General features: G+C 56.2%; 1 protein-coding gene across 2 annotated transcripts; it reads right to left on the bottom strand.

Annotated features, from left to right (window-relative positions):
• Positions 1-1,969: 1,969 nt before the first annotated feature.
• Positions 1,970-12,424, bottom strand: YKT6 (YKT6 v-SNARE homolog). 2 transcript variants are annotated; one of them, XM_030871219.2, is made up of 7 exons: positions 12,132-12,424; positions 9,600-9,682; positions 8,308-8,408; positions 7,188-7,292; positions 6,833-6,898; positions 4,488-4,589; positions 1,970-3,673 (listed from the first exon to the last, which is right to left on the bottom strand). In XM_030871219.2, exons 1-7 carry the CDS (start codon positions 12,233-12,235, stop codon positions 3,638-3,640), a joined length of 597 nt encoding a protein of 198 aa, XP_030727079.1. In that variant the 5' UTR covers positions 12,236-12,424; the 3' UTR covers positions 1,970-3,637. The 2 variants fall into 2 exon arrangements, with proteins under 2 accessions (XP_030727079.1, XP_060160849.1); XM_060304866.2 differs by lacking the exon at positions 1,970-3,673 and adding an exon at positions 3,681-3,899.
• Positions 12,425-12,426: the final 2 nt, after the last annotated feature.

Below are 12,426 nucleotides of genomic sequence, written 5' to 3'. Positions count from 1 at the left end.
CACGCTGATTTGTGTAGACAGCATGTAGGTGTCACACAGGCCAGCGTGGATGTCAGACACCGACGTCAGGAGCAGAAGAGCGGTGGCTGCTGAGATGCAGAGGACAGAGCGGGCGATGACAACGGGGGCCCGGAGAGACTCTGCGAGGAGCCCCGAACAGCAAGAGCCCAGCAGAGACCAGGGGGACAGAGGGATGCCAGGTACGGAGGCTCCCAGATGGTCGCAGACTGAGGAGAGGGCGGGAGGGAGCGAGGGCCCAGGGTCGGCACAGCCAGGTGGTCCCCACCAGGCCTTCCCTCTGCAGCTTAGCCCCAGCATGGAGGGACGTGTCACCTGGCTGCCCATGGCACCCCTACAGCAGGGGACACAAAAGCCTGCTGGGCCTCCCTCGGGAACACTCACCCTCGGCCTGTGTGGCTGAGTGAGCGCTGGCCATGTGGCTGCTGGCCTGTCTGATCACCTGACCACAGAGCCGCATGGCAGCCCGGCCCCGCGGCTGTCTGACCACGTGGCCACATGACCACACCGCTGCATGGTCGCCTGGCCCTCCGGACATCTGCCCTCGTGGCCGCACACACTCAGGCCCCGCCGGGCGAGGGCTTCTGGGGCCTGCCTGTGCTCTGCTGTCCCTCCCGCAGACCTCTTGGCCCACCTCGCTCCCAGGCAGACCCTGGGCAGCCCTGCTGGTACCTCAGAGGCACCCTCCTGTGGAGATGGGCAGCCTCACCTCCACGCCTGGTCCCCAGGCCCTGCTGCCTGTCTGTACCTTACGCCTCGAGCTTACTCAGCACAGAAATACAGGCTTCAAGACAATCTGATACACCAAACGCGCCCACCCAGGGGGGTCCAAGTGACTTCTGACGAGACAGCTGCCGCTTCGGGCCAGCTCAGTCCTGTCCACTGGGACAGAACAGGCCTCCTCCTCCAGCCTCGGCATCTGGTTGCAGGCACCTTCAGATGGGCCAGGAGGCCCTCGATGCCAGCTTGTCGGCCCCGTGGCCGATACCCGGCAGGGGCTCTCAGGTGTGCAGGCAGGAGGGAGGGCTGCACGGGGAGCACCTCGGAGGATCCGAGAGCAGGGCACAGAGAATCTAGGACAGAGCCCGCGAGTGGAGTCTGTCCCCGCCGCCGCAGTATCTAGGGCTCCACTCACCTATCAGCTGTAATCCGAGGAGGCTTTCCAGGCCAGGCCTCCCTCCGGGCACCCGCCACCGCCTCCCCCCACCCCCCATCCCCCCCACTGCAGATTCTGAACCCTGAGGTGTGCCAGGACTCCGAAACCCAGAGCAGGGCCGGCAGGATGGGCAGAGGGAGGTCAGTGAGAGGGCCTTTCACTTGTCATTTTAAAAAGCACGTGCTTTGGGCATAGCTCCCTGCACCATGGGTAAAAACCCTGCCCTGGCGGGTCCTCTGGGCACGAAAAGCCGGGAATGCCCACGCTGCTCCCTATTGCGATGGTCAGAAGTAAGGCTGAAAACAGGCCCCAGGCCAGCGAAGAGACGGACTGAGAAGTGTTTGCAGACCGTCTGATGGCCAGCTGCCGAGGATGTCCCCTAAACGAGGATGAGAGTCCCAGGCCTGCAAGGATGCCTGGAGCACAGGGAGCTCCCACACCCCAGCAAAGACAGCACGCGCTGGAGGGGTTCCCATCTGTGTGGCCCCGGCCCTGTGGCTGTGCGGCAGCCTCCCAGGCGTAGTGAGGACCAGGTCACAGGGTTCAGAGCAGGGCTTCTCTCTGCTCTGCGGCTCCGTCACCCACTTCCTGCTAGAAAAGTCTGAGGGGAGATGACCGCTTGGGCCTGGTGGGGAGGGGAGCGGGGGTGGGGGGTTAAGGGAGATGCTGTCTCCCCCCACAGGAACTGCCCCAGGAGACGGGGGACCCCACGCTCTGCAGGCGCACGGCGCGGAGAGGCAGGGCTCCCGCGGAAAGGGGTCCCTGGGGCTCCAACAAAGCACAGGACTATTTTGGAATTTCAAAAGTCAACTTTATCCAGATAGGAACCTTTCAGACAGAACACAGAGAGAAAAAGGTAGGCGGCACTTATTAAAATACACTTTGCCAAACGATTTAACATTAGAATACAAGAGGAGCTGGGGAAATGCCGGATGCGGGGTCTCGGCCAGCCCCACCCCCAGTTCCTCCCCAGTATCCTCCGAAGTGGGAGGAGAGTCAGACAAAGCTCAAATCATTCCTAAGGGGAGCTCACGGCCACCTCAGGCGCCAGCGAGCAGGCTGGGTCTGCGCCTTTCAGGGGCATCCGCGGCAGCAGGACTCACACGGGCAGGCTGCTTTTAGAGAAAAAGGGCAGCTGGCAGGTGAATCTCTTCGGGTGGGGTCCTCGGAAGCCACGCGGATCCCACCTTCTGGCCCAAGCAAGGGAACTCGCGGCCGCTGGCACTGCCCGTCAGGGCAGTGGGACCTCCCAGTTAGGGCAAGAACAGAGTGCGCAGGGATGGACACCCAGGGACGAGACCACACTGGTTGACACCACCCCAGCACGGGCTTCCGCGGAGACTGAGTCCCGCAGGGGCATCCCGAGCTTGTGTCCTCAAGAAGTGCAGCAGGGCCCCAGGAGGCAGTCTGGAACATGGCAGTAGGGCCCGAGGGACCAGAGAGGCTGAGAAGGGCCCAGAGGCCCCCGGGCCACTGCCTGGGCTGCTCTGCGTGTCTGTTTCCAGGGTTGGGCCTCAGAGCCGTGGGCCTCGTGCTGCTGGGGGCGGCTGGGGTGGGGGGGGAGGGTGCGGGCTCAGCGGCGCTTCTGCAGGGGGCTGGGCTGGAGTGTGGAAGGCTCAGGCCGTAAGTGGGGTGCTGGGAGCCCCCGGGCTGGCTGGCACCTTCTCTTGGTGCCTGGTAGTGGTGGCCACAGTAAAGGTCACTTGCTAAGACGTGTGTTAAGTCCCAGGTGATTGTCAGGACAGTCTTGTCACCAGAAAGGCAAGTGAAACCTGTTCATGAGAGCCTACAGCACACCCTGCTATGATCCAGATGTTCAAAGCCAGACCGCAAGTCCGGGCAGGCGCCCCTCCCGAACTTCCAAGGCATCTCTTTGGAGCTCGCTGGACGGGCACTGCAGAAAGTCAACCTCAGCAGGAGCGCAAACAAGGTCTCAGAACTTGTGAAGCCCAGTGGCTGTCTCCTCCCGACATGGACACGCTGGCCCGAGCCCCCATCGGCGCCCCCCACGCCCACTGCGCCCGCAGTGGCTGTCTGTCCCACCCCAGCCCTGTAGTCAGGGCACCCCACTCACTGGACTGTTAACACAGCTAGCGTACAGATAAAACCCAAAGGTGTACTGACGATCAACAAAGAGCCGGCTCTGACCCCGCCGTGGGCCTTGCACACGTCCTTCCCAGGGGGTTAGAAACGAGCCCTGCAGCATCTACAGGAGTCACTGAGCTTTATGGTTTCATTCGGCCCCAAAATACACGTTTAGGGGGCCTCAAATTACTAGACATGTGAATCTGAACGTTCCCCACCCCCAGGTCCCTTCCACCCTTCGGTTCCTCCCACGAGCTCCAAAGCCAAAGTTGAGTCTGTCCCACTCGGGTCGTTCCACGGTGGGTCTGCTCCCTGGGGGCTGCAGTTCCGATGTGAGTGACGGTGGCGTGCCAGCGCAGGGGCCTCTGCCGGCCGCTGTCACATGATCGCACAGCACGAGTTTTGCTTCCGGGCCTGGAAAGAGACAAAGAAGAGCTGAAGAGGTGGACCTCGGCACACGTAGCACTGGGGGCTCCGTGGGGGTTGGGCGGCTTTACCGGGGGCTCCGGGAATCGCAAGGAGAGAGAGAGAGAACCGGCCCGTCTGCGACGCCTGGAGCGAAGCTGTCCAGGAGCAGTTCATACCCCTGAAGTTATTTTGTCCGCCTTCCGTTAACGCTATCAGTAAGGAAGTAAACTTCCTGTTGTCAAGCCAAGTACAAAGAACAGGAACGTTAAGTCGGGTTGGCTGAGTCTCTTCCTCTGCTCCGGCCCCATCTCCCCGTAAAGCTGTCTTAACCCACAGGGGTGCTTCTTACTGAGGATGTCCTCAGAGAACAGAGAGGTTCACACTTCGTTTGTGGGGCCTCCGTTACCTTCCCTCTCACCTCCTGTTCGCAGATGCCCCCTAGCCCCACTGGCATCGCCCTCCAAGGCACACGTGAGAGCAAACGTGTGTGTGGATGGACCAAGTAAACGCAGCGCCCCGCTGTTCAAACTGAAATCCTTTGGCTGAAGGGAAGCTAACTAGGAACATAAGGAACTCTCTGGAAGGCGGCGCACTGCTGCTCCTCGGCAGGCAGCAGGGATGCAGGGCCCACCCTTCCGGCTTGGGGAGGGGGGAGCCTGGAGGCAGGGCGGGGCAAGGCCCCAGCTCACCTAGGCTCCCACAGCGCCCCAGTGAACCTGCCGCTACTGACCGGCCACGTTACTGAACGTTCCAAGGAAGACTTGTTTAGTGGTGAGCACTGCTCTGCGGAAGGGGTGCTCGGGAGCCGGGCCGCACTCACCGTTTTATAGAAGGCTTTAGACTGTATTCCCAGCACTTCGGATTTGGACACCAGGTCATCTAGCTTCTCGCCTCGCTCTAACAAAGACTCCATGGTGTTGTGCTGGACAAGAAGAAAAACAGAAAAGAACACTTTGCTCTGTTCACAAAGTGAGTAGACGCCAGCCCCCTCGAGAAGCTCAGTCACAAGAAAGCACTTCCTTTGGGCCCCTCCGCCATATCTGGGCCACTGCATCAAGACACAGTGTCCCAGACCTGTGGAGGAAACAGGACCTAGTGACCTTCCTGGAGAACCTAGAAGGTTCTAACTGGGACATAAAGCACTTCCCCCAAATCCTCCACAGCACAGGCTCAGCCAGCCACACTCCAGGAGGGATCACCTACGCCTGTATTTATACACACACATTCCTACTGCACAGAACGCTTCCTGTTCCCCCAGGGGAACTGTGTCTAAATCGCATTACTGTCAATTCTGCGAGAGCACTTCTGCACTTAGGCAGTACAGACAGACCCTTTCTGAACGGGTGAAGGGATGGAGGCCCTCAGAAGAGCCCCCAGCCCCACTGCCAGGACCATCAGGAAGTGGCCGACTCACTCCCACCCCAGACGGTCATTGCTAGGGCAGCCGCAAGGCCCTCAGAGGCCTCTTCAGAACAAGTGGCACGAACCTAGCTTTGCACATGTGAAACGGCACAGAATGAGGAGTGAGCAAAAATGTCCTTTATCTCTACACACAGCCGAGCAACTCAGATTTCCACCATAAAAAGTTAACTGGCTCAAGACATGAATGGGATAAAAGGTAGCATAACCAGTAATCCAGATTTTATCACTGCAGCCAGAATGGGCTGGGTGTCCAGGACCCATCTGCTCTGTGCAGTGGAGAGAGAAGGAAAGACGGGGAGCATGTGTCCCCCGGCTCTGTGGTGCTCACGTGCGCAGGTTCTGAAGCAGCAGAAGGCAGAGACAGGGCTCGGTTAGGAAACATGCAGAAACATGTCACAAAAGACAGAGAAGTGCCTGAAAACTGTCACATCTAACTTTCATTCCAAAGCCCCCAAACATTATCCAAAGCATGGTTTAGAAGACCTAGGCTTGGAGCCCCTGGGATGCTCTTTATAGAACACAGCCTGCTGGGTCCTGCCCCAGACCTGTGCATGAAAGCTGAGCCAGCATTGGTAGGAGTTTTATATTTGGGGTAGGATTTGTCTGGCCACCTTTTCTGGGTTTTATTTTAATTTTCGGGGGGCTGTGCTGCGCAGCTTGTGGGATCTTAGTTTCCTGACCAGGGATCGAACCTGTGTCCCCGCAGTGGAAGCGCGGAGCCCTAACCACTGGACGGCCAGGGAAGTCCCCTTTCCTGGGTTTTATATCCATCTACTTAGGTGTCCATTACTTGCCGGCGCGGGCTAAGCCCTCGCCCTAAGCCGAAGCCGGGCGTTGTTCTGTGAGCAGGGGCGTAAAGCTCAGGATAAGCTCCCAGTCCTGGGAGCTCGCACATGGGTCAGGATTCACGTAAACGTGCAATGACAATGCAGCGACATTCGGAAAGGGCCTGTATAGCCTCCGAGTACCCTGGTGGCCTGAGTGCAGGGCGCCCGTGCAGGAGGCAGACAGGAAAGGGAGGGAGGGCCCGGGGTGCGGGACCATGTCAGGGAGCCTGCACTTTATCCTGGAGCTGACTTGGGAGCTGCCAAGGACTTCAGGCAGAAGAGTGACAGATCAACAGCTACTGTGTAGTGGACAGACTGGAGGGAGGCAGGAAGCCAGGGGACCAGTCAGAGGCAGAGGCCCCAAGAATCAAAGCCAGTGCTGATTGAGGGCCAAAGGTAGCTCAGAGTTTTAACAAAATGTTGAAGCAATTACAAACCAGGATATTTCAGCTAAAAATGCAGGGTTCCCGCTCTTCTAAAACAGGCCTGATTCTGACAACGCCGGGCCTGCATTTAGTCAGAGCGGGTGAGCCTCAGTCTGTGCCGAGACCCAGACCCTGAAAGGGAGGCGCCTGCTGGGCAGTGGCTCAAGCTAAGACAGGCACTGCAGAGGCAGGACCACAGAACTCAGATCCCCCGAACCCAGTAACTACCCAGACAGGGAGCGCGGACGGGAATATGCTGGGTCCCTCAAACAACGGGTGCCGTTAACCAAGACGGGGCGCGGGAGGGATCCTGCTAGGGTTGTCTGAGTGAGTCTGGCTTTGAGGCCTCTGATGCACGGGGACAGGTGGGCAAACACCACTTTCAGAAAAGTGCTTCGACTACAACTAAAGCAAGTGTCGGCCGCGCGGGCTTGACTACCGGCAAATCTTTCTGCCCCTCGGTTTGGGGACTTGCTCTCCTACTTACTTACCAGGATGATTTTGGTCTCATCTAGTTCAGCCTGCACTTTAGTCATGGGGTCAGCTTCTCGGGGGTTCTAGGAAAGACCCAAAAATAAAAACCATGTCAGGACTGGAGTGGCCACCTGGAAAACGGGGCTCAAAACCAAGTGAGCTGGACACACTTTCAGAAGTTAAAAACCACAGGCTGTTTAACCACATGACAGAGAAGCAAAAGCTTGCCTAGGAGCTCGGGTTCCAGGTCTTAATGTGGGTCCCTGCGTTTTTCAAAAGGACATCAACATCCACATCACCCAGAGCCACAGCCACCAGGGCCACCGGCTCTTCTGTTCCACGCAGCTTTGGCACACAGTCTTTACACCCTACCTGGTATCTACTGAGGTGACCGTCCAGGCCTGCGTACTGGATGGTATCGGGGGATCCAACTGGCCAGTCTATCCTGTCGACCTGCTTGGAGAATTCGTCCAGTACCTGCAGGACAGAGGAGCTCAGCAACACGCCCTCCCTTCTGCTGTGCTCATCCGAAAGAGAGGACCCAGGGAGGAGGGTAGAGGAGGATGGCTAATGGCAAGGGGAAAATCTAAGCTCCAGTTCCTCCTTCCTCAATATTCTGGGACTTAAACACCGAGGATGCCCAGCCTCACATGAGCCTCATCTGGTGAATGACAGAAGTATCAGAATTTCAAACTACAGATCTCCACTTTTATCAGGTTACGAATTTCCAGAACAAAGGATATTGGCCCTCTAATTTTCCAAAACAATTCTTCAGAAAGGTAATTAGGTCCCTTGAGTTTAAGCAGCCGCCAGATTTCATGTGCTTATAAGTGTACGACTGTTTTGGGGGATGTGAGGCCAGGGCCTTTGAGGAGTTTATCATTAGCACCACACAAACACACTGAAGAACGTGGCAGCGCTAGCCCCACACGGGGCAAGAAGCTGCTGTAACTGCACGATGGGCCAGCAGGGGGACTCCTGCAGCAGAGGCACAGAGGTGGGGAGGGGCACAGTGTGTGCCCTACGAGCCTGTCGGAGCAGAAGAGGGGAGGAGGGGACGTGGGTCACGGGGCAGAGCACGCATTTCTTTCTTCAGAAAGAAATGAAAGTCATGACTTTGAGGGCAGAGGCAGGAAGAGAGCCAGCAAGAGGAGTGACGGGGGCAAAAGCACAGCCAGAGCTGACGCGAGGGCCCCCTCCCGGAAGGAGAGTTGCTGTGACTCTGTGGCCAACAAGAAGAGTCAAGGCAGCACCAGGGACACTAGTAGGGTGAGAAGCAGAAATCGGCAGGGGCAGGGGGTACGGTGGGGTGGGACGGACGGGACTGGGAAGGCTCCCAGACTCTCTCTTGGTTTATGGTGAAGAGAAAAACTGAGAACAGGTTGATTTTGGACACACTATTTCGCCCCTTCCGCCTTGGGCCCTGTCGTCACTCCCGGCCCCAGTCCACACTCGTCTGTCCAAGTACAGTCCAGCCGAGCTGCAGACACACCTTCTCCAGCAAGGTAAACGCCACCCGGGATGGGTATTCACTGTCAGCAATGACCACTCCCGCCAGACTGTCGTTTCTCACGTAGACATGGCACAGATATTCTAGGGAGACAAGAGGCCAGACACACAGAGGGTGACGTGAGGGCTTTAGACTTTCTCACCACCAAAACCAGTCAGAGTGTTACAGTGCTGGGCTCCTGCCTCCTGGGCCAACGAAGCGGCTCTAAGTGAGGTTTATGGTCAGGCCCTGCACATAGGACAGCACGTGTAGTTCTGACGGCAGCGCGGCCCAACACCTGCTGCAGGGTGAGTGAATGCCCCAAGGCCCAGCGTGCAAAGCCAGGGTCTAAAGGAGCACCAGTGGTGCAGAAACATCCCAGGCAACAGGGCCCCAGGTGCATGTCCAAGTCACGTCCTTGAGCTCTAGGTCAGGCTCGCCTGTATCTTGGGAAGCTGCAGCCCTCTGGGGCTCTGCTGTGCTCTGCTCCCAAGCTGATGGAACCTTGGCCAAGCCAAGCAGCCTCCACTTTCTTTGAAATCACCTGTCAGGGCCTCAGCCTTCCTCATTACAGCAACCTAGCCTGCTCCACTCTGTTGGTGGGCCTTGGCGGGGACAGGGCAGGATGGGAGGAAGAGACAAAGCCCATCCAGAAAAAAATTAGCCACAGCTGGCTGGGGTCTCAAGCATGTGCTGAAGTCATCAAATTATCAAAAGGTACAGTCTATACAAGGGCTTCTGCAAAACAGTCACAATCCCTGAAATTAATTTTTGTCACTTTAAAAGGATTCAGAGATGACACAGCTCACCAAATGCCTCTAAAATAAATGTCTAAAAAAATTTTAAAGGAAACCTGAATCATGAAGAAGAAAAAACTAAGGTCAAGAGGAAAAAATAATGAGTTTCCAGATTCCTGGGCAAAAATCTAAGCAGCACAGAATACAGTATTACCTCCACAGGGCTGGGTGGACGTCCTTTCCTGAGATGTCTACAACTCCAGAGGGGAAAGAGGACACAGCAGGAAGGCCACTTACTGCTCCGAGAGGCGGACCCCAATCTTAAGCGAGTCCAAGCTTTTGGGGGTGATTTTAACCAGGCAACTTCGACACCAACAGTGGGCATAGAATTTTGCGTCACAGGAAAACGAGGAGGAGGGAAGAGAGCAGCTAGCAGAGCAGTGGGGTCCTGGTAGCCCGCTTCATCACGCGGCAACCACTCCTGCTGATCGAGCTCCGAGCTGCCTGAGGTGGGGCAGCCAGGCCAGCACACACTCACAAGGTAGCAGGTCCTCTTACCTTGTTCCTTGACAGAAGCTCTGCTGCCTTTCGAGGAGCGCTCCACAATCAGCTGACTTGTGAAGGTCATGAATTCCTGAACGCTAAGAAACACAACACATATTACCTGTTCCTGTCACCTTGTCCCCAACACAGTGGAAAGGGACCTCTGAGCGTATACACTAAGGAGACACTGCTTCTTGGTTTCGTTCCTTTCCCTCCCAACATTAGGACGAAATAATAAACACCCTGTCAATGATCACAAATACAGGTAATTAGAAATCACCGAGACCATTCAAACCACATCTGCTTGCTACCTAGCTCGCTCAAACAAACCACTTCCAGACTTCCAGGGAACTTTCTACAGGTTATACTTAATTTAACATTTTGGTCAGTGTATGATTTGGGGCACAGCGGAGAAGCAAAAGCCAGCTCCTGTTTTCAAGGCTCCACTGACTTCTGAGAAGCGGGGACAAGTAAAATCTGTGACAGAATAACGTAAGTGGCAACAACTGTTCAGCGGATGCACAGTCAGTTATGGCCGCTGCCACTGGCTGAACCCGGCAATGCGACATGTCCGCAGTGACTGCTGGCTCTGGCAGAGAACGAGGCCTCCGCTCTGCTGGGGCAAATCCACCCTATGAGCCCGGGGCACTCTGGAAGGAAGGCAGGGCAAGAGCTCAGACAAGACAAGGAAACGGAAAATGGCTCGCACAGAGGCTGAGAGGGAGGAGGCGGCTCACGGGCCCCACTGAGCGATGTGGCCAGAAAGGAAGGGTCCCAGGTGACGACGGTCCAGCTGGAGGAAGCGGAGTTAACAAGAAGCCTCTGACTGGGAATGCCATGTAAAGGGCCATCAGCACAGGGCCGTGACTTGGGGAATCCACAGTTAGCCCCAGCAGATGTGGATACTTCTGAAACCGCACGGAGAGCCACACAGACGAGTGAGGACTCGGGAGGGGACTTCCCTGGCTGGGATCCCAGCTCCACCACTTAGGAGACGTATGACCTCCGGGGCAAGGTACTTACTGCACCAGGCTTCATCTACAAATCGAGATTTACTGCGATGATTAGATGAGCACTTAGCACGATGTCTGGCGCACAGTATTACTTGTTATTATTATTTTGAGAGGGTGATAGGATCAAGATGATCCCTTAGAGAAAACTCTGAAAATAAGGAAGTCCTTGCAGTAAAGCTAAAAAGAGACAGAGCTTAGAGCAGGACTATAATTAGACAAATGAAGAACTGCATTCATTGTGAAAGTCTGCCTACAAGGGCCAGAAAAGCTGGAAAACCCTTCGAAGGGTTGAGGCTTGGGCTCTGATAATCCTGAGACAGGCAGGATGGAAGAGAAGAGGACTGATGAGAAAAACGGTGAGCTCGGCTGGACTACGTGTTGTTTTAAGAGGCACTGGTACAGCTGTCCCTACAGTATTGCAGTTGTGTTAATCATCTGAAACTGGTCTGGTATCGCAAACCAGTGAGGTGAAAGTCCTACAGTGAAATCTCTGAGAATCTTCAGTATACGTGCGGAGGGGAAAAAGAAAAAGTGAAAGAATCAGAATTAGCCAAGTTAGCTCCCAAAGTTCGATCACAGAAAAGAAGGGACACAGAACAGAGACTAGAGGTCATGATAAAGAAAGCTACCAAGTGCCAAGAAGGACCCAGAAAGAAGCAGAAAGTTTCAACAAAATAACAAGAGGAATTGTCTGAGATCCTGCCAGTAAGCCACTCTCATTAAGAACAAAACAGCCGCACTGAAGCAGCGAAAACAGAATCCAGACTGCAGATTCCCCCAGACCGGGAGACTGGATGACCACAGACCCAGACTCTGTAGGGTCCTTCTCCTTTTGTGCCTGAGTCACCCCCATCCCTCCCACGAACAGGCTGGAAGTGTCTGTGGTAATTCTAACACACACCTGATTGCATTAAAGTGCCTCACGAACGTTCAAAAGCTTGTAAGCGCTACAAATCCCACGCTTCCTTCCAAATCTTCACCGTAGAACCCTTCTGTACCACTAAAGCCCAACCATAAAGAGCGTACGATTTGCGTTGGGGTCCTGGCTGGTTTGCCATCCATCTCTTGGGACCTCAGTGACTTCACCCATAAAATACGACAGTATACCAATATCTCTCATACGGAATTGCTGGAAAGCCCCACCAGATAATACAAACGTGGCTCTTAAGGAGTGGCACGTGAACTTCCTAGGTCAGCATCACTAAGTGGGCGTTGCTGGTTTAAAATATAGATCGCTGGGCCTCCACTGGACGTGAACCTGGGGAATCTGCACTTTTTCAAAGCCCCCTAATAATTTTTATACGACAGAAATTTGGAAAAACCCTGATTACAGCATTACGTTCTACGATGGGATAAGGCTTTTTGCGATCAAAAAAACATGAATCTTCAGAGGCACAGTCCGCAGGCCGAGGAAGAGGCCACAGCCGGCTCCACTGCGGGAGGCCGAGCCACGGCCCTTCCCCGATTCCGGGGCCGCCTCCAACCCCGACCCCGGGCCTCCCCGGCCGGGCGCCGCCCGCCTGGGCCCGCCTACCTGGACCTCTGGAAGAAGCTGAAGGAGGACACGTCGTACGCGGCTTTGAGGAGCACCGCCTTGGCATCGCCTTTGTACAGGACGCTGAGGCTGTACAGCCTCATGGCGCCGCGCCCTCGGGCCGGCTACCCGCCTGGCCGCGGGGTCGGCTCGCAGGGAGCAGCTCGGCACCGCCCCTCGAGACCACCACAGGTTGCTGACGGGTCGGCCGCCGGCTTCCTCCGCCTGGCTCTGGGTCCACTTCCGGCTCCGATCAGAGGCCGCCGCCCGAGGCCTACCGAAGGGTTTTCGTGCC

The sequence above is a fragment of the Globicephala melas genome, chromosome 9, assembly GCF_963455315.2.
Source record: "Globicephala melas chromosome 9, mGloMel1.2, whole genome shotgun sequence".
NCBI classification, from domain to species: Eukaryota; Metazoa; Chordata; class Mammalia; order Artiodactyla; family Delphinidae; genus Globicephala; species Globicephala melas.
This window is presented reverse-complemented; position numbering and strand designations above follow the sequence as displayed.